The sequence below is a fragment of the Bison bison genome, unplaced genomic scaffold (assembly GCF_000754665.1).
Source record: "Bison bison bison isolate TAMUID 2011002044 unplaced genomic scaffold, Bison_UMD1.0 scf7180017864456, whole genome shotgun sequence".
Classification (NCBI taxonomy): domain Eukaryota; kingdom Metazoa; phylum Chordata; class Mammalia; order Artiodactyla; family Bovidae; genus Bison; species Bison bison.
This window is the reverse complement of record NW_011495018.1, coordinates 25,439,772-25,454,487: the sequence shown is the minus strand read 5'-3', so window position 1 is coordinate 25,454,487 and position 14,716 is coordinate 25,439,772. Positions and strand designations below refer to the sequence as shown.

At 41.8% G+C, this 14,716-nt stretch overlaps 1 protein-coding gene across 1 annotated transcript in view; it reads left to right on the top strand.

Moving 5' to 3' along the window:
• The window catches only part of SORCS3 (sortilin-related VPS10 domain containing receptor 3), a 640,372-nt gene that overhangs the window by 467,680 nt on the left and 157,976 nt on the right, over positions 1 to 14,716 (top strand). Inside the window, exon 7 of the mRNA XM_010859391.1 lies at positions 10,646 to 10,764. Coding sequence (XP_010857693.1) covers positions 10,646 to 10,764 — 119 coding nt within the window. The remainder of the gene's footprint in view (positions 1 to 10,645; positions 10,765 to 14,716) is intronic.

Sequence of the window (14,716 nt, the reverse complement as noted above, 5' to 3'; positions counted from 1 at the left end):
CCAAAATGATGCTGACTGCTTTGTGAAGTAGTGAGTTTCTCTTGATTGGAAATTCTCAAGCATAAGCTATATGTGTGCCTTATAGGACTCTGAAATAAGTGCACCTGTACATGAGCTAAGGGTTTTGAAATGTCTAGACTTCACATTTCTAGAATCAAAGCCCATAGCATGTGTAGTACCATTCCTTGTCTTGGAACCATTATCAATTCTTCATGAGTTACTGTACCTTCTGACTAAGCCAAGATTAAACCCACTACATCTTAACAGAGCATTCAGTCATTAGTAAGGCAAATAATTTTGCCTTAAAGAATCCACCTGCAATGCAAGAGAGACTGGGTTTGATCCCTGGGTTGGGAAGATTCCCCTGGAGAAGGGAAAGACTTCCCACTCCAGTATTCTGGCCTGGAGAATTCCATGGACTGTATAGTCCATGGGATCGCAAAGAGTCGGACACGACTAAGTGACTTTCACTTTCACTTGATAAAGGATCTCAGAATTTAAAAAAAGAAAATAGTTGGACTGTATTTGAAGTTTTCAAATTGTATCACTTTCCAAAAAGCACCAAGATATGTAACAATTGGCCCAAGGTCACACATAGATAGTCGGTGACAGGGAAAGAACCAGAATTCTGGTGGATTCTGGTCTGATTCTGATTCTGGTCTGATTCTCAGCCTGGTTTTCCTTTCACAGTTTAAATACACAGTGGTTAGGATTACTGGTTCTGGTGTCCAGTCGCCTGGGTGCAAATCCCAGCTCTGTCACCTTCTAGAGCCATGGAATTCAGATACACTTACTTAATCGTTGCTTAAGTTCCCTCATCTATGAAAAGGAGTCATAATAATTGTAACTTCTTATCTGGGTTGCAATAATTCCTGCATGGCTCGTAACATTCTTGTAATAATCAGTTTAACACACATATTTTTTATTGAACCAGACAACAGAGTGAAGGCTCAAAAATGTTACTTATTATCATCATCATCGTTACCACCTAGTCATCATATTCACAGTGAGTGTATGTAGTGGGTGGAGCAGAAAGAGCCTTGAATGGAGCATTAGGAATCCTAAGGCATTCAGAATTGCTATGATTTCTAAACGTCTATAACTCTGTGAGATTACCCTCATGCCATAGGAAGGAAAAAACACTAGAATTTTCCTGTGGGTACAAAGAAGTTTCACCAAAACTCTAAATCCATAAGCACAATAGAAAGGAATGGTAACTATCTTTTCTTTTCTTGCTGTTTTGTGGTACCTACCTTGTCTTGGGTACTGTATTGGACACTTTTTTGAAAATGTCAGTCTCTGCTGTTTCGCACTATGCCTACAAATAGGTTAGTCTGACTCCCCAGGCGAGAAAAGGGAGGCTTTTGGAAGCTAAATATTTTTTCAGAGTTTCTTGGAATCTGCTCCATTTCACTTAGTTGCATTTGAGAAGGCAATGGCACCCCACTTCAGCACTCTTGCCTGGAAATCCCATGGATGGAGGAGCCTGGTGGGCTGCAGTCCATGGGATCGCTAAGAGTCGGACAAGACTCAGCAACTTTGCTTTCACTTTTCACTTTCCTGCATTGGAGAAGGCAATGGCAACCCACTCCAGTGTTCTTGCCTGGAGAATCTCAGGGACGGGGGAGCCTCGTGGGCTGCCGTCTATGGGGTCACACAGAGTCAGACACGACTGAAGCGACCTAGTAGCAGTAACAGTAGCACTGTTATTTAAAATAAATAGCTCCTGAATATTTCTCTAAGAAAAGACCTGAAGAGCAGAATTTGCTTTTTGTTCACAATTTTAATTCACTTTTTAAAATTTTGACAATATGAGTATACCCAAAGGGATGGAAGTTGAAAGAATCATGGGAAGTTTTTTTTTTTTTTCTTTCCTCTCTGAGATGGCAGGAGGCATGACATTTAGGATAGTTTGAATATTTAATACTCTTAAAAGCAAAACATACTCGTAAATCTGAATGTAACAAAAATGTAATGTAATTCAGTTAAGCTTAACTTGCATTTCAGTTCAGTTCAGTCGTGTCTAACTCTTTGTGACTTCATGTACTGCAGCACACCAGGCCTACCTGTCCATCACCAACTCCTGGAGCTTACACAAACTCATGTCTGTTGAATTGGTAATAGCATCCGACCATCTCATCCTCTGTTGTCCCCTTCTCCTCCTGCCCTCAATCTTTGCCAGCATCAGGGTCTTTTCCAATGAGTTAGTTCTTTGCATCAGGTGGCCAAAGTATTGGACTTTCAGCTTCAGCATCAGTCCTTCCAATGAACACTTAGGACTGATCTCCTTTAGGATTGACTGGTTGGATCTCCTTGCAGTCCAAGGGACTCTCAAGAGTCTTCTCCAACACCACAGTTCAAAAGCATCAATTCTTCGGTGCTCAAACTTTCTTTACAGTCCAACTCTCACATCCATATGTGACTACTGGAAAAACCATAGCTTTGACTAGATGGACCTTTGTTGGCAAAGTAATGTCTCTGCTTTCTAATATGCTATCTAGGTTGGTCATAACTTTCCTTCCAAGGAGCAAGCATCTTTAAATTTCATGGCTGCAGTCACCATCTGCAGTGATTTTGAAGCCCCCCAAAATAAAGTCTGTCACTGTTTCCACTGTTTCCCTATTTGCCATGAAGTGATGGGACCAGATGCCATGATCTTAGTTTTCAGAATGTTGAGTTTTAAGCCAACTTTTTCGCTGTCCTCTTTCACTTTCATCAAGAGGCTCTTTAGTTCCTCTTCACTTTCTGGCACAAGTGTGGTATCATCTGACTATTTGAGGTTATTAATATTTCTACCGACAATCTTCATTCCAGCTTGTGCTTCATCCAGCCCAGCATTTCTCATGATGTACTCTGCATAGAAGTTAAATAAGCAGAGTGACGATATACAGCCTTGATGTACTCCTTTCCATATTTGGAACCAGTCTGTTGTTCCATGTCCAGTTCTAACTGTTGCTTCCTGATCTGCATGAAGTTTTCTCAAGAGGTAGATCAGGTGGTCTGGTATTCCCATCTCTTTCAGAATTTTTCGGAGTTTGTTGTGGTCCACACAATCAAAGGCTTTGGCTTAGTCAATAAAGCAGAAGTAGATGTTTTTTCTGGAATTATCTTGCTTTTTCAATGTTCCAGTGGATATTGGCAATTTGATCTGTGGTTCCTCTGCCTTTTCTAAATCCAGCTTGAACATCTGGAAGTTCACAGTTCACGTACTGCTGAAGCCTGGCTTGGAGAATTTTGAGCATTACTTTACTAGCATGTGAGATGAGTGCAATTGTGCGGTAGTTTGAGCATTCTTTGGCATTTTGCATTTACTGAAGCTTTATAAAGTCAGTGCTAGGAGAGAGGAAAGATGACAAGACTTTAATCCAGGCTTCTAAGGAGGTGATCCTTTTGGAAAGGTTTGACAGTGAAAAATGCTGGACTTCACTGTGAAACTCATTGATGTAGATGGATGAGAAGCTTGCCTTACAAAACTCCTGGTGGAGATGCAGCCTTTTGGGAAGACTAAGGATGCTGGGGTATCTTCTTCATACTCTTTCAGAATTCCTAAGTTCTCTAATTAGCGACTCTGCAGCACAGATCCCAAGGCATGTTCACTTGTGTAAATATCCTGTCTCTGTCACTGGTCTGGGATTCCTCTGAGGGCAAGAATCAGACTTATATTCTCAGGTTTCTGAAACCTCAGGGAGTGTCCAATGCATGCAGCTTCTCTATTCACCTTGACCAAATACAAAAGAAATGAATCAGTGAATCTAAAGTCACCCTTTGTCACCAAATGAGACCCTTGGCCTGCCATCTGCTAGATGGGGAGGCATGAGGCTGGCACAGTGGTGTGATGGTACCACCTTATAGCTAGTCAATAAAGTTATGAAGCAGATCTCTATTCACAGGGCAAGGAACAAAGCCTTTGACTTTTAGTTTTTGTAAGTTGAGGAGTGACTGTACCAAATCTTAGAAATACTTTATAAGGGCATTTGATATTTAGAAATACACTAGTCATGAAGATTATGTTGCTATCAACCATTTGGGAAATCCCTCTCAGGTTTTACCACAAGAGTAACCAAATGATAATTTCATTCAGTCTAGTCTTTCTGGTTTTAAGTTCAAAAATAAGGATTTATCAATGTCCACCAATTATTGTGTAATTATATAATACCTTCCAAGGGCTTTCCCTACCTAAACATCCACATACAGTTTTTACTCTCTTTCTTAAAAATTCCCTTCTCTCATAGAACACTTCTCCATCCAGGCTAAACCCAAGCAATCTCTCCTTCTTCAATTAGTCCTCCTTGATTATTCCAGCTCAGGCATGCTTTTTCTTCCTTGTCTGAACACCTATAGCATTTAGAGAAAATGAACAGTGATATCAATCCACAGTATGACTTTACTAGTAGGATTTGTGCTATCATGGTCTTTTGATTCTCCACAATAAAGCACAACATTACTTGCTATTAATTGAATGTATGAAGGATCAGATCAGATCAGTCTCTCAGTCGTGTCCGACTCTTTGCGACCCCATGAATCGCAGCACGCCAGGCCTCCCTGTCCATCACCAACTCCTGGAGTTCACTGAGACTCATGTCCATCGAGTCAGCGATGCCATCCAGCCATCTCATCCTCTGTCATCCCCTTCTCCTCCCGCCCCCAATCCCTCCCAGCATCACAGTCTTTTCCAATGAGTCAACTCTTCGCATGAGGTGGCCAAAGTACTGGAGTTTCTGCTTTAGCATCATTCCTTCCAAAGCAATCCCAGGGCTGGTCTCCTTCAGAATGGACTGGTTGGATCTCCTTGCAGTCCAAGGGACTCTCAAGAGTCTTCTCCAACACCACAGTTCAAAAGCATCAATTCTTCGGCGCTCAGCCTTCTTCACAGTCCAACTCTCACATCCATACATGACCACAGGAAAAACCATAGCCTTGACTAGACGAACCTTTGTTGGCAAAGTAATGTCTCTGCTTTTGAATATGCTATCTAGGTTGGTCATAACTTTCCTTCCAAGGAGTAAGCGTCTTTTAATTTCATGGCTGCAGTCACCATCTGCAGTGATTTTGGAGCCCAGAAAGTAAAGTCTGACACTGTTTCCACTGTTTCCCCATCTATTTCCCATGAAGTGGTGGGACCGGATGCCATGATCTTCGTTTTCTGAATGTTGAGCTTTAAGCCAACTTTTTCACTCTCCACTTTCACTTTCATCAAGAGGCTTTTGAGTTCCTCTTCACTTTCTGCCATCAGGGTGGTGTCATCTGCCTATCTGAGGTTATTGATATTTCTCCCGGGAATCTTGATTCCAGTTTGTGTTTCTTCCAGTCCAGCATTTCTCATGATATACACTGCATATAAGTTAAATAAACAGGGTGACAATATACAGCCTTGACAAACTCCTTTTCCTATTTGGAACCAGTCTGTTGTTTCATGTCCAGTTCTAACTGTTGCTTCCTGACCTGCATACAAATTTCTCAAGAGGCAGATCAGGTGGTCTGGTATTCCCATCTCTTTCAGAATTTTCCACAGTTTATTGTGATCCACACAGTCAAAGGCTTTGGCATAGTCAATAAAGCAGAAACAGATGTGTTTCTGGAATTCTCTTGCTTTTTTTATGATCCAGCGGATGTTGGCAATTTGATCTCTGGTTCCTCTGCCTTTGAAGGATACTGAGTGTTAAATCCCCTTCTTTCTCTCTTCATAATACAAAAAGAACTAAATTTTTTTGATTTTTAAAAGTGTATTCAACTACATACTAAGCATGCTGCTGCTGTTGCTGCTGCTAAGTCGCTTCAGTCATGTCCGACTCTATGCGACCCCATTGACGGCAGCCCACCAGGCTCCCCCGTCTCTGGGATTCTCCGGGCAAGAACACTGGAGTGGTTGCCATTTCCTTCTTCAATGCATGAAAGTGAAAGGTGAAGGTGAAGTTGCTCAGTCATGTCCAACTCTTCACAACCCCATGGACTGCAGTCTACAAGGCTCCTCCATCCATGGGATTTTCCAGGCAAGAGTACTGGAGTGGGATGCCATCGCCTTCTCCGACATACTAAGCATATTTCATCAGTTCAGTTCAGTTCAGTTCAGTCGCTCAGTCGTGTCCGACTCTTTGCGACCCCATGAATCGCAGCACGCCAGGCCTCCCTGTCCATCACCAACATACCTAATCTTATTTAATCCCAATGACAGTCCTGAGAGACAAATACTAGCTTGTTTGCACTTCACAGATGAAAAGGGGTACCACTGCTTAACCAAGGATAATCAGCAAGTAGCAAGTTCAGGATTTGAATTTCTCTCTTTTCCTTATAGCATGTTAAAAAGCAGAGACATTACTTTGCCAACAAAGGTCCATCTAGTCAAAGCTATGGTTTTCCCAGTAGTCATGTTTGGATGTGAGAGTTGGACCATAAAGAAGGCTGAATGCCAAAGAACTGATGCTTTTGAACTGTGGTATTGGAGAAGACTCTTGAGAGTCCCTTGCACTGCACTGAGATCAAACCCATTAATACTACAGGAAATCAGTCCTGAATATTCATTGGGAGGACTGATCCTGATGCTGAAACTCCAATACTTTGGTCACCTAACTCAAAAGAGCTGACTCATTAGAAAAGGCCCTGATGCTTGGAAAGATTGAAGGCAGAAGAAGGGAACAGTGAAATGGTTGGATGGCATCACTGACTCAATGGACATGAGTTTGCGCAAGCTCCCAGAGTTGGTAAAGGACAGGGAACCCTGGTGTGCTGCAGTCCATGTGGTTGCAAAGTGTCAGACATGACTGAGCAACTTAACAACTTTCTACCTCCAGAGGCCTTTGTTTTACACCACAATATCCTTGAGAGATCTGGACCTCTTCCTCTTTATCGGGCATCTTGTGTTATTAAAACATACAAAAGTGCCACAGGCATGGGACTTCCCTGGTGTTCCAGTGGTTAAGAATCTTCCTGCCAATGCAGGGGACATTCCACATGCCACTGGGCATCTAAGCCCTTCTACTGAGCCTGTGCTCTCGAGCTGGAGATCTACAGCTACTGAAGCCTGCACACCCTAGAGCCCATGCTCTACAATAAGAGAAGCCACTGCAGTAAGAAGCCCTCACACCACAACTAGAGAAAGCCTGCATGTAGAAATGAAGACCAGTCCAGCCTAAAAGAAAATAAATAAATAATTTTTTTTAAAAAGTGTCATAGTCATTAGAAGCCTATTTGGGAATCTCAAGTTATATGATAAATATCTGCTTTCAGTTTCATCATAGAATCTTTATTCAGCCTCATTTGGAGATAATGTCCCAAGTCCAAATTTAAGGCCTTTGGCAAATTAGAGGCTTGAGCCAAGTGGTGACTCCTGCTCACCTATGACACCCACAGTGTGCTGTGACCTTCGGTCGTTTTCACCTGGTAGCCTGGCCTGCCTGACTCCTTCCTCTCCCCAGGCCCCCCACTTTGGGTTCTTCCCAGACAGTGGGTGCAGTAGCACTTATTATCGTGTCTCTTTGTTTTGGAAAATAAAAGTATTGAGACTTCTCAAATATGAGTCTGACCAAAAACTACAAGGCCCCTGACTTTTAAAATTCAGTTCAGTGCTGCTTTCCTGTTGAAATGGACCTTTTGTTCCATGCTGGGCAGTGGTAAGCAGGGTGGGAGCCAGCAAATAGGACGTTTGGCACAATAGCTGACCTACTAGGGTCCAAGGTTTAGGTAGGTTTTAGTTTTGTTTGGGGTGGCCTCGAATACACCTGATTCTTTTTTCAAAGTGTCCAAGTGTGGGAGTAAATAACAAATAGACAGGGAGGAAATGAGCCCGTGGGAGGGATAAACAGATGTCCTCCTGTGCACACCTTTGATTACTGGTATAAGGAGCTTTCCAGGGCACTGGCTGTCAAGAAAGAAGCGGGTTGTCATGTCAACACTTGTGGTTTCTTTACATGTATTTACAGCATTTCGCTGGGTTTTAGTGCTTTATTCTAGGAACAAATTACTCAGGCAGTGTGGGGCCAAGAATATTCCTGGTGGACAGGCCATGTGTTCCAAACGGTAGCCTGGGCTTCTTGCCTTCCCTGTCCTTCCAGCCAGACGTGCAAAGCCAGGCCACTCTTGGCTTTCTGTGTGGATGGAGACAAAGAGGAAGGGGCCTGCAGGCTGCACTCAGGGAACAGGAAGCAAGCTGGTCTTGCTAATGCTTCAGGCATAGGGGGATGGGGCACTGTCTTTTCTCTGGAGGATAGGGAGGGACTAAATCACAGAATCAAGATGCAAAATGAATGGCTCCTGGGCTTGTTTGGGCTGTAGGTTTTTTTTCGTTTGGCCTTGTACTGTTTGGCCTGCATCATATTTTAAATTTAAATTAACTGTCAATTTTTTAAACATCAGGAAATTTCACATTAAAAAAGTTGGGACCTTTACCTTGATGTAGAAATTCAGAACATCTTATTCCTGCATCTCAATGATGACTGATGCAGAGAAGCAGCTCCCCCATAAAGAGGCAAGTGTTGGCCATGTTACTATAGTCCCAGCTGATCCACAGTGATCCAAGACACTGAGGCCATGTGCCAGCTGTCATTCATCATCTTTCCCAACTCAGTTTCCTCTTATGTTATTCGCCTGGCCCCTTAGACATTTGATTTCAAAGGCTAGTTTTAAAAGACGTTCTATTTCACAGAAAAATATCTGGGCTTGTCCCCTGTCAGTCGGAGCTGTTGATGGTTTTTGACCCAGGAGGGATTAGCTGAGGTTAGGGTTGAGAGACGATGCTGGCTCCTTTCCTCAGGTTCAGCCAGGTTCCAATCCATCCTGCACCTGAGTAGCAGTTGTGAAACGGAAGGCCTTGTTGAGGCAAGTGGCAAGGGTCATGGATAGAAGAAGAGAGATTCTGGAAGCACTTTAGGGACAGAATTCAAGGTTTGGACCAGCTGGGTCGTCGCATGTCATGTGGAGGAAAGAAAAGTGAAGAGGCTTGAGCTGCTGGGCAGATGATGAGACTGCTGATGGAGAGAATGAAATCAGTGTTTGATGTGTCTGGGTGTAGGATACCAAAGCAAACTGACTTTGCCCAGATATAGACATTTGAAAAGTAGGACTGTCACATGTAGTGAATTCATTTCCTACCAAAACATGTTTCTTTGTTAAATTAGCATTGTGTTAATTAATAAATGTGTGTAATAGCTAGCTACAGATATGTGTGAACCCCTTCTTAGACAGCAGGGCCTTTCAGAAGAGAAAATCTCTGCCTCACTCACTGCCATATTCCTGGTGCTTTTAAAATAATATCCACTATGTTATATATACCGAAGGAGTACTTGCTGGATCATTCCATCAATCACTTAATTAAAGAACACGAATTAGGGATAGTTTAAAGTACCCTTGTTATAAACTCAGTTATTATAAATTTTTGTTCATTTAAAGTTTTGCCTTCATTTGTCTCTGCTGCTTATCACGCCTTCCAATGTCGCCTCCAGTACTCATGCACACCTGTGTACATATTTAAGTGGGCAAATGCATTAGATGTATGTAGTAATGCATGTCATTTTAGACAATAACAAAGAATTCTCTGCTTTTAACCCTAAAGTGATCTCTACTTTTTACTTTGACCCATTTATTTTTAAACACCATTATTTTTAAAGCAGGTGTATGCAGAGGTTTCTTTATAGAAACACACCTGTGGACTCCTGGATTTCTCATTCACTGCATAGATTTCAGGGGTTGATTGAGGAAGATTTTACAAGTATATAATAAGTAAATATATTCTTATTGTAGACAAAATAAGGATGTGTATAATATAAAAAGGAAAGGCTCCACTTTAACTCTGTCTCCTTAAGCCCATTCCTTTCCCCAGAATTAATCATAGTTCATTTGTGTAGGTATTCTTTAAAACATTTTATTTCTATGCAGTTATGGCACAAACCTATATTTATAAAGACATCTTTATTTGATTTTTTTTTTCATCCATTGGATCATGCCGTGGGTGATCGTGTGTGCTCAGTCGCTTCAATTGTGTGTGACTCTTTGCAACTGCATGGACTGTAGCCCGCCAGGCTCCTCTGTCCATGGGATTCTGCAGGCAAGAATACTGGAGTGGGTTGCCATAGCCGCCTCCAGGGGATCGTCCTGACCAAGGGATCGAACCTGCGTCACCTGTGTCTCCTACATTTCAGGTGGATTCTTTACCACCATCTGGGAAGTCTCTTTTTTCGCAGTGTGGTGCTTTGTAGCATCTGTACCTTTGATTATTTAAATGTTCCTTAGTTCACGGACATTTAGCCGGCTTCTGGTTTTTCATTGCTGTGAACAATACCACAATGAACATTTTTGCCCTTGCCTCTTTGTGAAGATATACAAACATTTCTCTAGAAAACATCACTTGAGTTAGCATTATTGGTACAAGATATGTACATTTAAAATTCTGATACATATTTCAAATTTGTTCCTCCAGAAATCTGTACCAATTTCTCTTTAACTGGTGGGATATAAAATTAACTCTTTCCTGCTCCCTTGCCTGAACTAGATATTCTTTTTAAAAAAATTATTACAAATTCTGTGGACGAGAAAATGCAGTAGAATGGTTGTTTTAAATTGCATCCCTGTTTCCAGGAGGTAAAGCTCTGTGTGCTGAGAGCTTTGCTGACCATTTTCCCCTGTGTCTAAGTGTTGCTCTTCCCTCCCCTTTCAGATGCTCACTACCTCACCTGCAGGATCCAGGAATGTGCCGAGACTACTCGGAGTGGGCCCTTTGCCCGCTCCATCGACATCAGTTCCCTGGTGGTCCAGGATGAATATATATTCATTCAGGTGAGTCCAGACGCACCATCACTGGTAGAGGGAAGATGCACGGGTGAAGTCCAACTGATCACTAGGAATATGAGGATGGCTTTCCAGAGGCTGTAAAGATGTGGAGCTGGGGTGCTGTCCTTTCTTTGCTTTGGGTACCCAGTCCCCTGGGGAAACCCCAGACTTCTGGGGTTATGGGTCATTATTGTTACAGGGAACTTTAGTGGCCCTCTGAATCCTGTGGTGAAATTGCCATTTTATTCTATCAATGGGATGTGGAAATGACCAGGACTTGGGCTGGGGTTTGAGATTACTTGGAATCAAGTCTCATTAGAAATGAGTAATCAGAGATGAGATAAGTAATTTATCAAAGCCACATTCTATTTCTGTCCAAAGTGACTTGTCTAATGTGGGAATGAAAATCTCCAAGAAATTAAGCCTCTCTAGGATTTTATTTCTGTGAAAATCTAGGTCTCACTAAATCTTCCCCTTCCTTTCCAGTGCCTACCACCCCCTCAAATGTGAAGCCCCAAATTCTTGACTCCAAGAACTCTATGACTCTTAGAGAAAACTGGATGTAACTAACATTTTTAGGCAGGCAAGGGAAGCCTTGGTTTAGATTTTGAGTTTCACTGGAAGGAGGTGCAAAATAGATTTTAAAATGAGGGAAAAGAAAAGAAGATGCTCTACTGAGTGATGGACTCTGTGTGTGTGTGTGTGTGTATGTTATTGAGATAAATCATACTTGTATTTGAGGGCAAGTTTGATTCCCCCAACCCCCGCCTTTCCAACTTTCTCCAGTCCATTGTTTTCCAGACTGCTTCCTTTAGGAACCTTTGCCCTTTGAAATTTCCCTGAGTTTTCTCTGCCTCACTCCTGGCCTCTCTGTCCATAGCAGGACTATCTTCTCTGTGAGACCTTCTGTGTATTTCCAAGCTGGGTACGACTCTTCCTTGAAATTGTGAAGCTCTTATTATCTGCTGTTCCTCTAGCACATAGGCTATTAGGCATTGTTACTTCAGTCTTAGTGGAGTTGTCTATTTCCAAATTGTGTTTTGCACTCTCTGAGAATAGGGACAATGTTTTATACACACATTTTACACTGAACTTTCACCCTAACAAGATGTCTTTGCAAATCAAGGATGCTCAATGACTACTTGTTTTATTGATTGACTCTACACGTAGCAGTTACTTTTTTTTTCCTTTTTTACAAATTAGCTGCATAGATTTTTGAGGTCTAATATGATACAGGAGAGGTTTCACAGGTGGCACTCATGCTAAAGAACACTCCTGGCAATGCAGGAGACATAAGAGGCACCAATTTGATCCCTGGATCAGGAAGGTCCCCTGGAGGAGGCCATGGCAACCCACTCCAGTATTCTTGCCTGAAGAATTCCACGGACAGAGAAGCCTGGTGGGCTATGGTCCACAGTGTCGCAAAGAGTCAGACACGACCGAAGTGACTTAGCACACATGCATGCATGACACAGCAAAAGTAGCCAGCCATTCAAAAACAAACTTGAAAGAGGGAGTAAAAGAGAGATTTTTGTGTTTACATACTCACTGGTTTCTCAGCTTAATTAAAAGCCAGAATTTTAGGAATTTTTTTTCTAAATTTTGGCAGGTCATTGATACTATAGTTTTCTTATTCATAGACATTTATTGAATACATACAATCCACAATACACAGCAGTAGGCACTACACTTGGTGTTCCCTAGCTTTCTGCTTTGACCTTCTTAACCACCACCAGCTCCACCAGCACCCACCCCTTCCACCCCGCCCGCCTTCTCCATGTTCTGATAACTCTTAAGTGAATGTGCTATGACGTGTATCATGTACAGCAGACCTACATATCTAACAGCCGTCTCAGTGTAGCTATTACATAGGTAAAATATAATTGCCATGTCCCCTTTGAATTTCAACTACCCTCAGGATAGGGTAGTTGGTGGTTGAGTTGAGTTACTCTGCCAGATCATTCAAGGTAGAAACCTGGATGTCATCAGTTAAAATTAAATGAACCCACAGCCTCTGCTGATGTCACTGTTAGTCATTTCTCAGGTGTTTCCTTTCATTCTATTCCCATTGTTATGGTCCCCAGTTTAAGGCTTTATTATTGTTTTCTCAGTGTTTACTTTTTTAAGGTAAAAGCACAGGGATGATTTATGAATTTACAATCTTTTTGCCCTTTTCTTAATGCTAATACTGCATAAAATGATGAACATGGCAGAATTGTTTCTGGGAAATATGACTTAGAACTTAAAATGTTCAGTTTTTTGGGTTTCATTTCCTTGTATTGCATAAAGTTTTCTGTAACTGCAGGCCAATATCTATATTTGTTTTCTAAATGTTCTGAAATACTCTTTTTTAAAAAAATATTATTGTTCTGGAAACCAATAGAATTTTTTTCTCTTTGATCAGTATTAAAATTTCTTTTGAAAGAGATATGAGTTCCATTATTCAATAAAATTTATTGATTCTGTACTACATTGCAAACCCCCTGTTTTAAGTGCTGGGGTAAGATATTAAACACAATAGAGTTCCTGTTTTACATGCTAATGGGAGACAGTAAAAATATGTAGATGATGTGTGTGTGTGTATATATATATATATATATATGTACACACACACACACACACTGATATGAAAGGCCATGAAGGGTAGTGGCTAATGACCTGTAGTTTAGAGCCTGACAGCCAGCATTTATTCTGCTGCTGCTGCTAAGTCACTTCAGTCGTGTCCGACTCTGTGCGACCCCATAGACAGCAGCCCCTTGCCAAACAGCTGAATGATCTTTACCTCATCTATAAAAAGAGGAAAATTGTATTATCTACTTCATGGGTTGCTAAGAGGATGACATTTGTCAATCAAATCTATAAACCACCAAAACAATGTTATATAAATGTTGCTTTCTCTTTATCTATCTTCTATACCATCTATTAATTTAGTTATAGAATATATCAGATAATGGCAGTGCTATGGGTCAAAATAAATGAGGGGCCATGAATTTTGGGGGTCTGTAGATACTTCTATTTAGGATGACCTGGGGAGACCTCTTTGGTTGGTGATCAGGGAGAGAATGGCCAGAGTCTGCAGTCAAAGGGGGAGGAGGAGCCAGGTCTCTTGTGCTCTGTGTTTTCTTGAGCCCCTGATGCAGATGTGGGGTAGGCAGGTAGAAATTTGAGGCTGAGTTTAGAAGCAGGAATGGTGGAAAGGTAGGGGCTGGGGATATAAATTGGGAGGGTGTCAGTGCATTGATACTTTTGAACCACAACATTAAAGTCACCAAAGGAGTAAGTGTTGATAGAGAAGAGAAGAGATCTAAAGACTGGGCCACTGGGTACTCCAATATATAGAGCTCAGGGAGATAAGGAAAGTGGCAAATGAGACTTGGAAAGTTTAGAGATGACATCAGAAAGGCATAGGCTGGTAGATTCCACAGAGTCTTGAAGGGTTTTTAAGGATTTATTATTATTACTGAATAAAAAGAAAGAAATGGGAAACAGTAAAATCACAATGCTCCAAATGTCATGCGAGTATATGTTCCTCGGTTCTTTGTCTCGTCACAACAAAGATTTGGAGCAACGGACATTAAAGCCCTCGGCGCGTCACAGCTCTTGGGTCTTGGACAAACCGTGCTGCAGCTCTTAGGCAAATCATTGTTACAGCTCCATTTCATTTAGAAGATAGCAGGAGACAGAGAGAGAGAAAGAAAAGAGCGCGCGCACACGGGAGAGAGAGTCCGTGAGAAAGCGCTTTGGCTCCTCCTTTTATATGTTTTTCCTCCGCCTGGGCCTGCCCTATGCAAATTGGGCTTAGCCAGAACTGCTGTTTGTTCTGCCTGAAGTCTTCACTCTGGTCCTCGGACCTTCCTTTGACCTTCCTTGTCTTCTAGCCACTGCCATTTTGGACTCCTTTTCCCTATTCTACTTCCCTAATACAAATAATACAAAAGACCAGTGCTCTTGAGCAAAA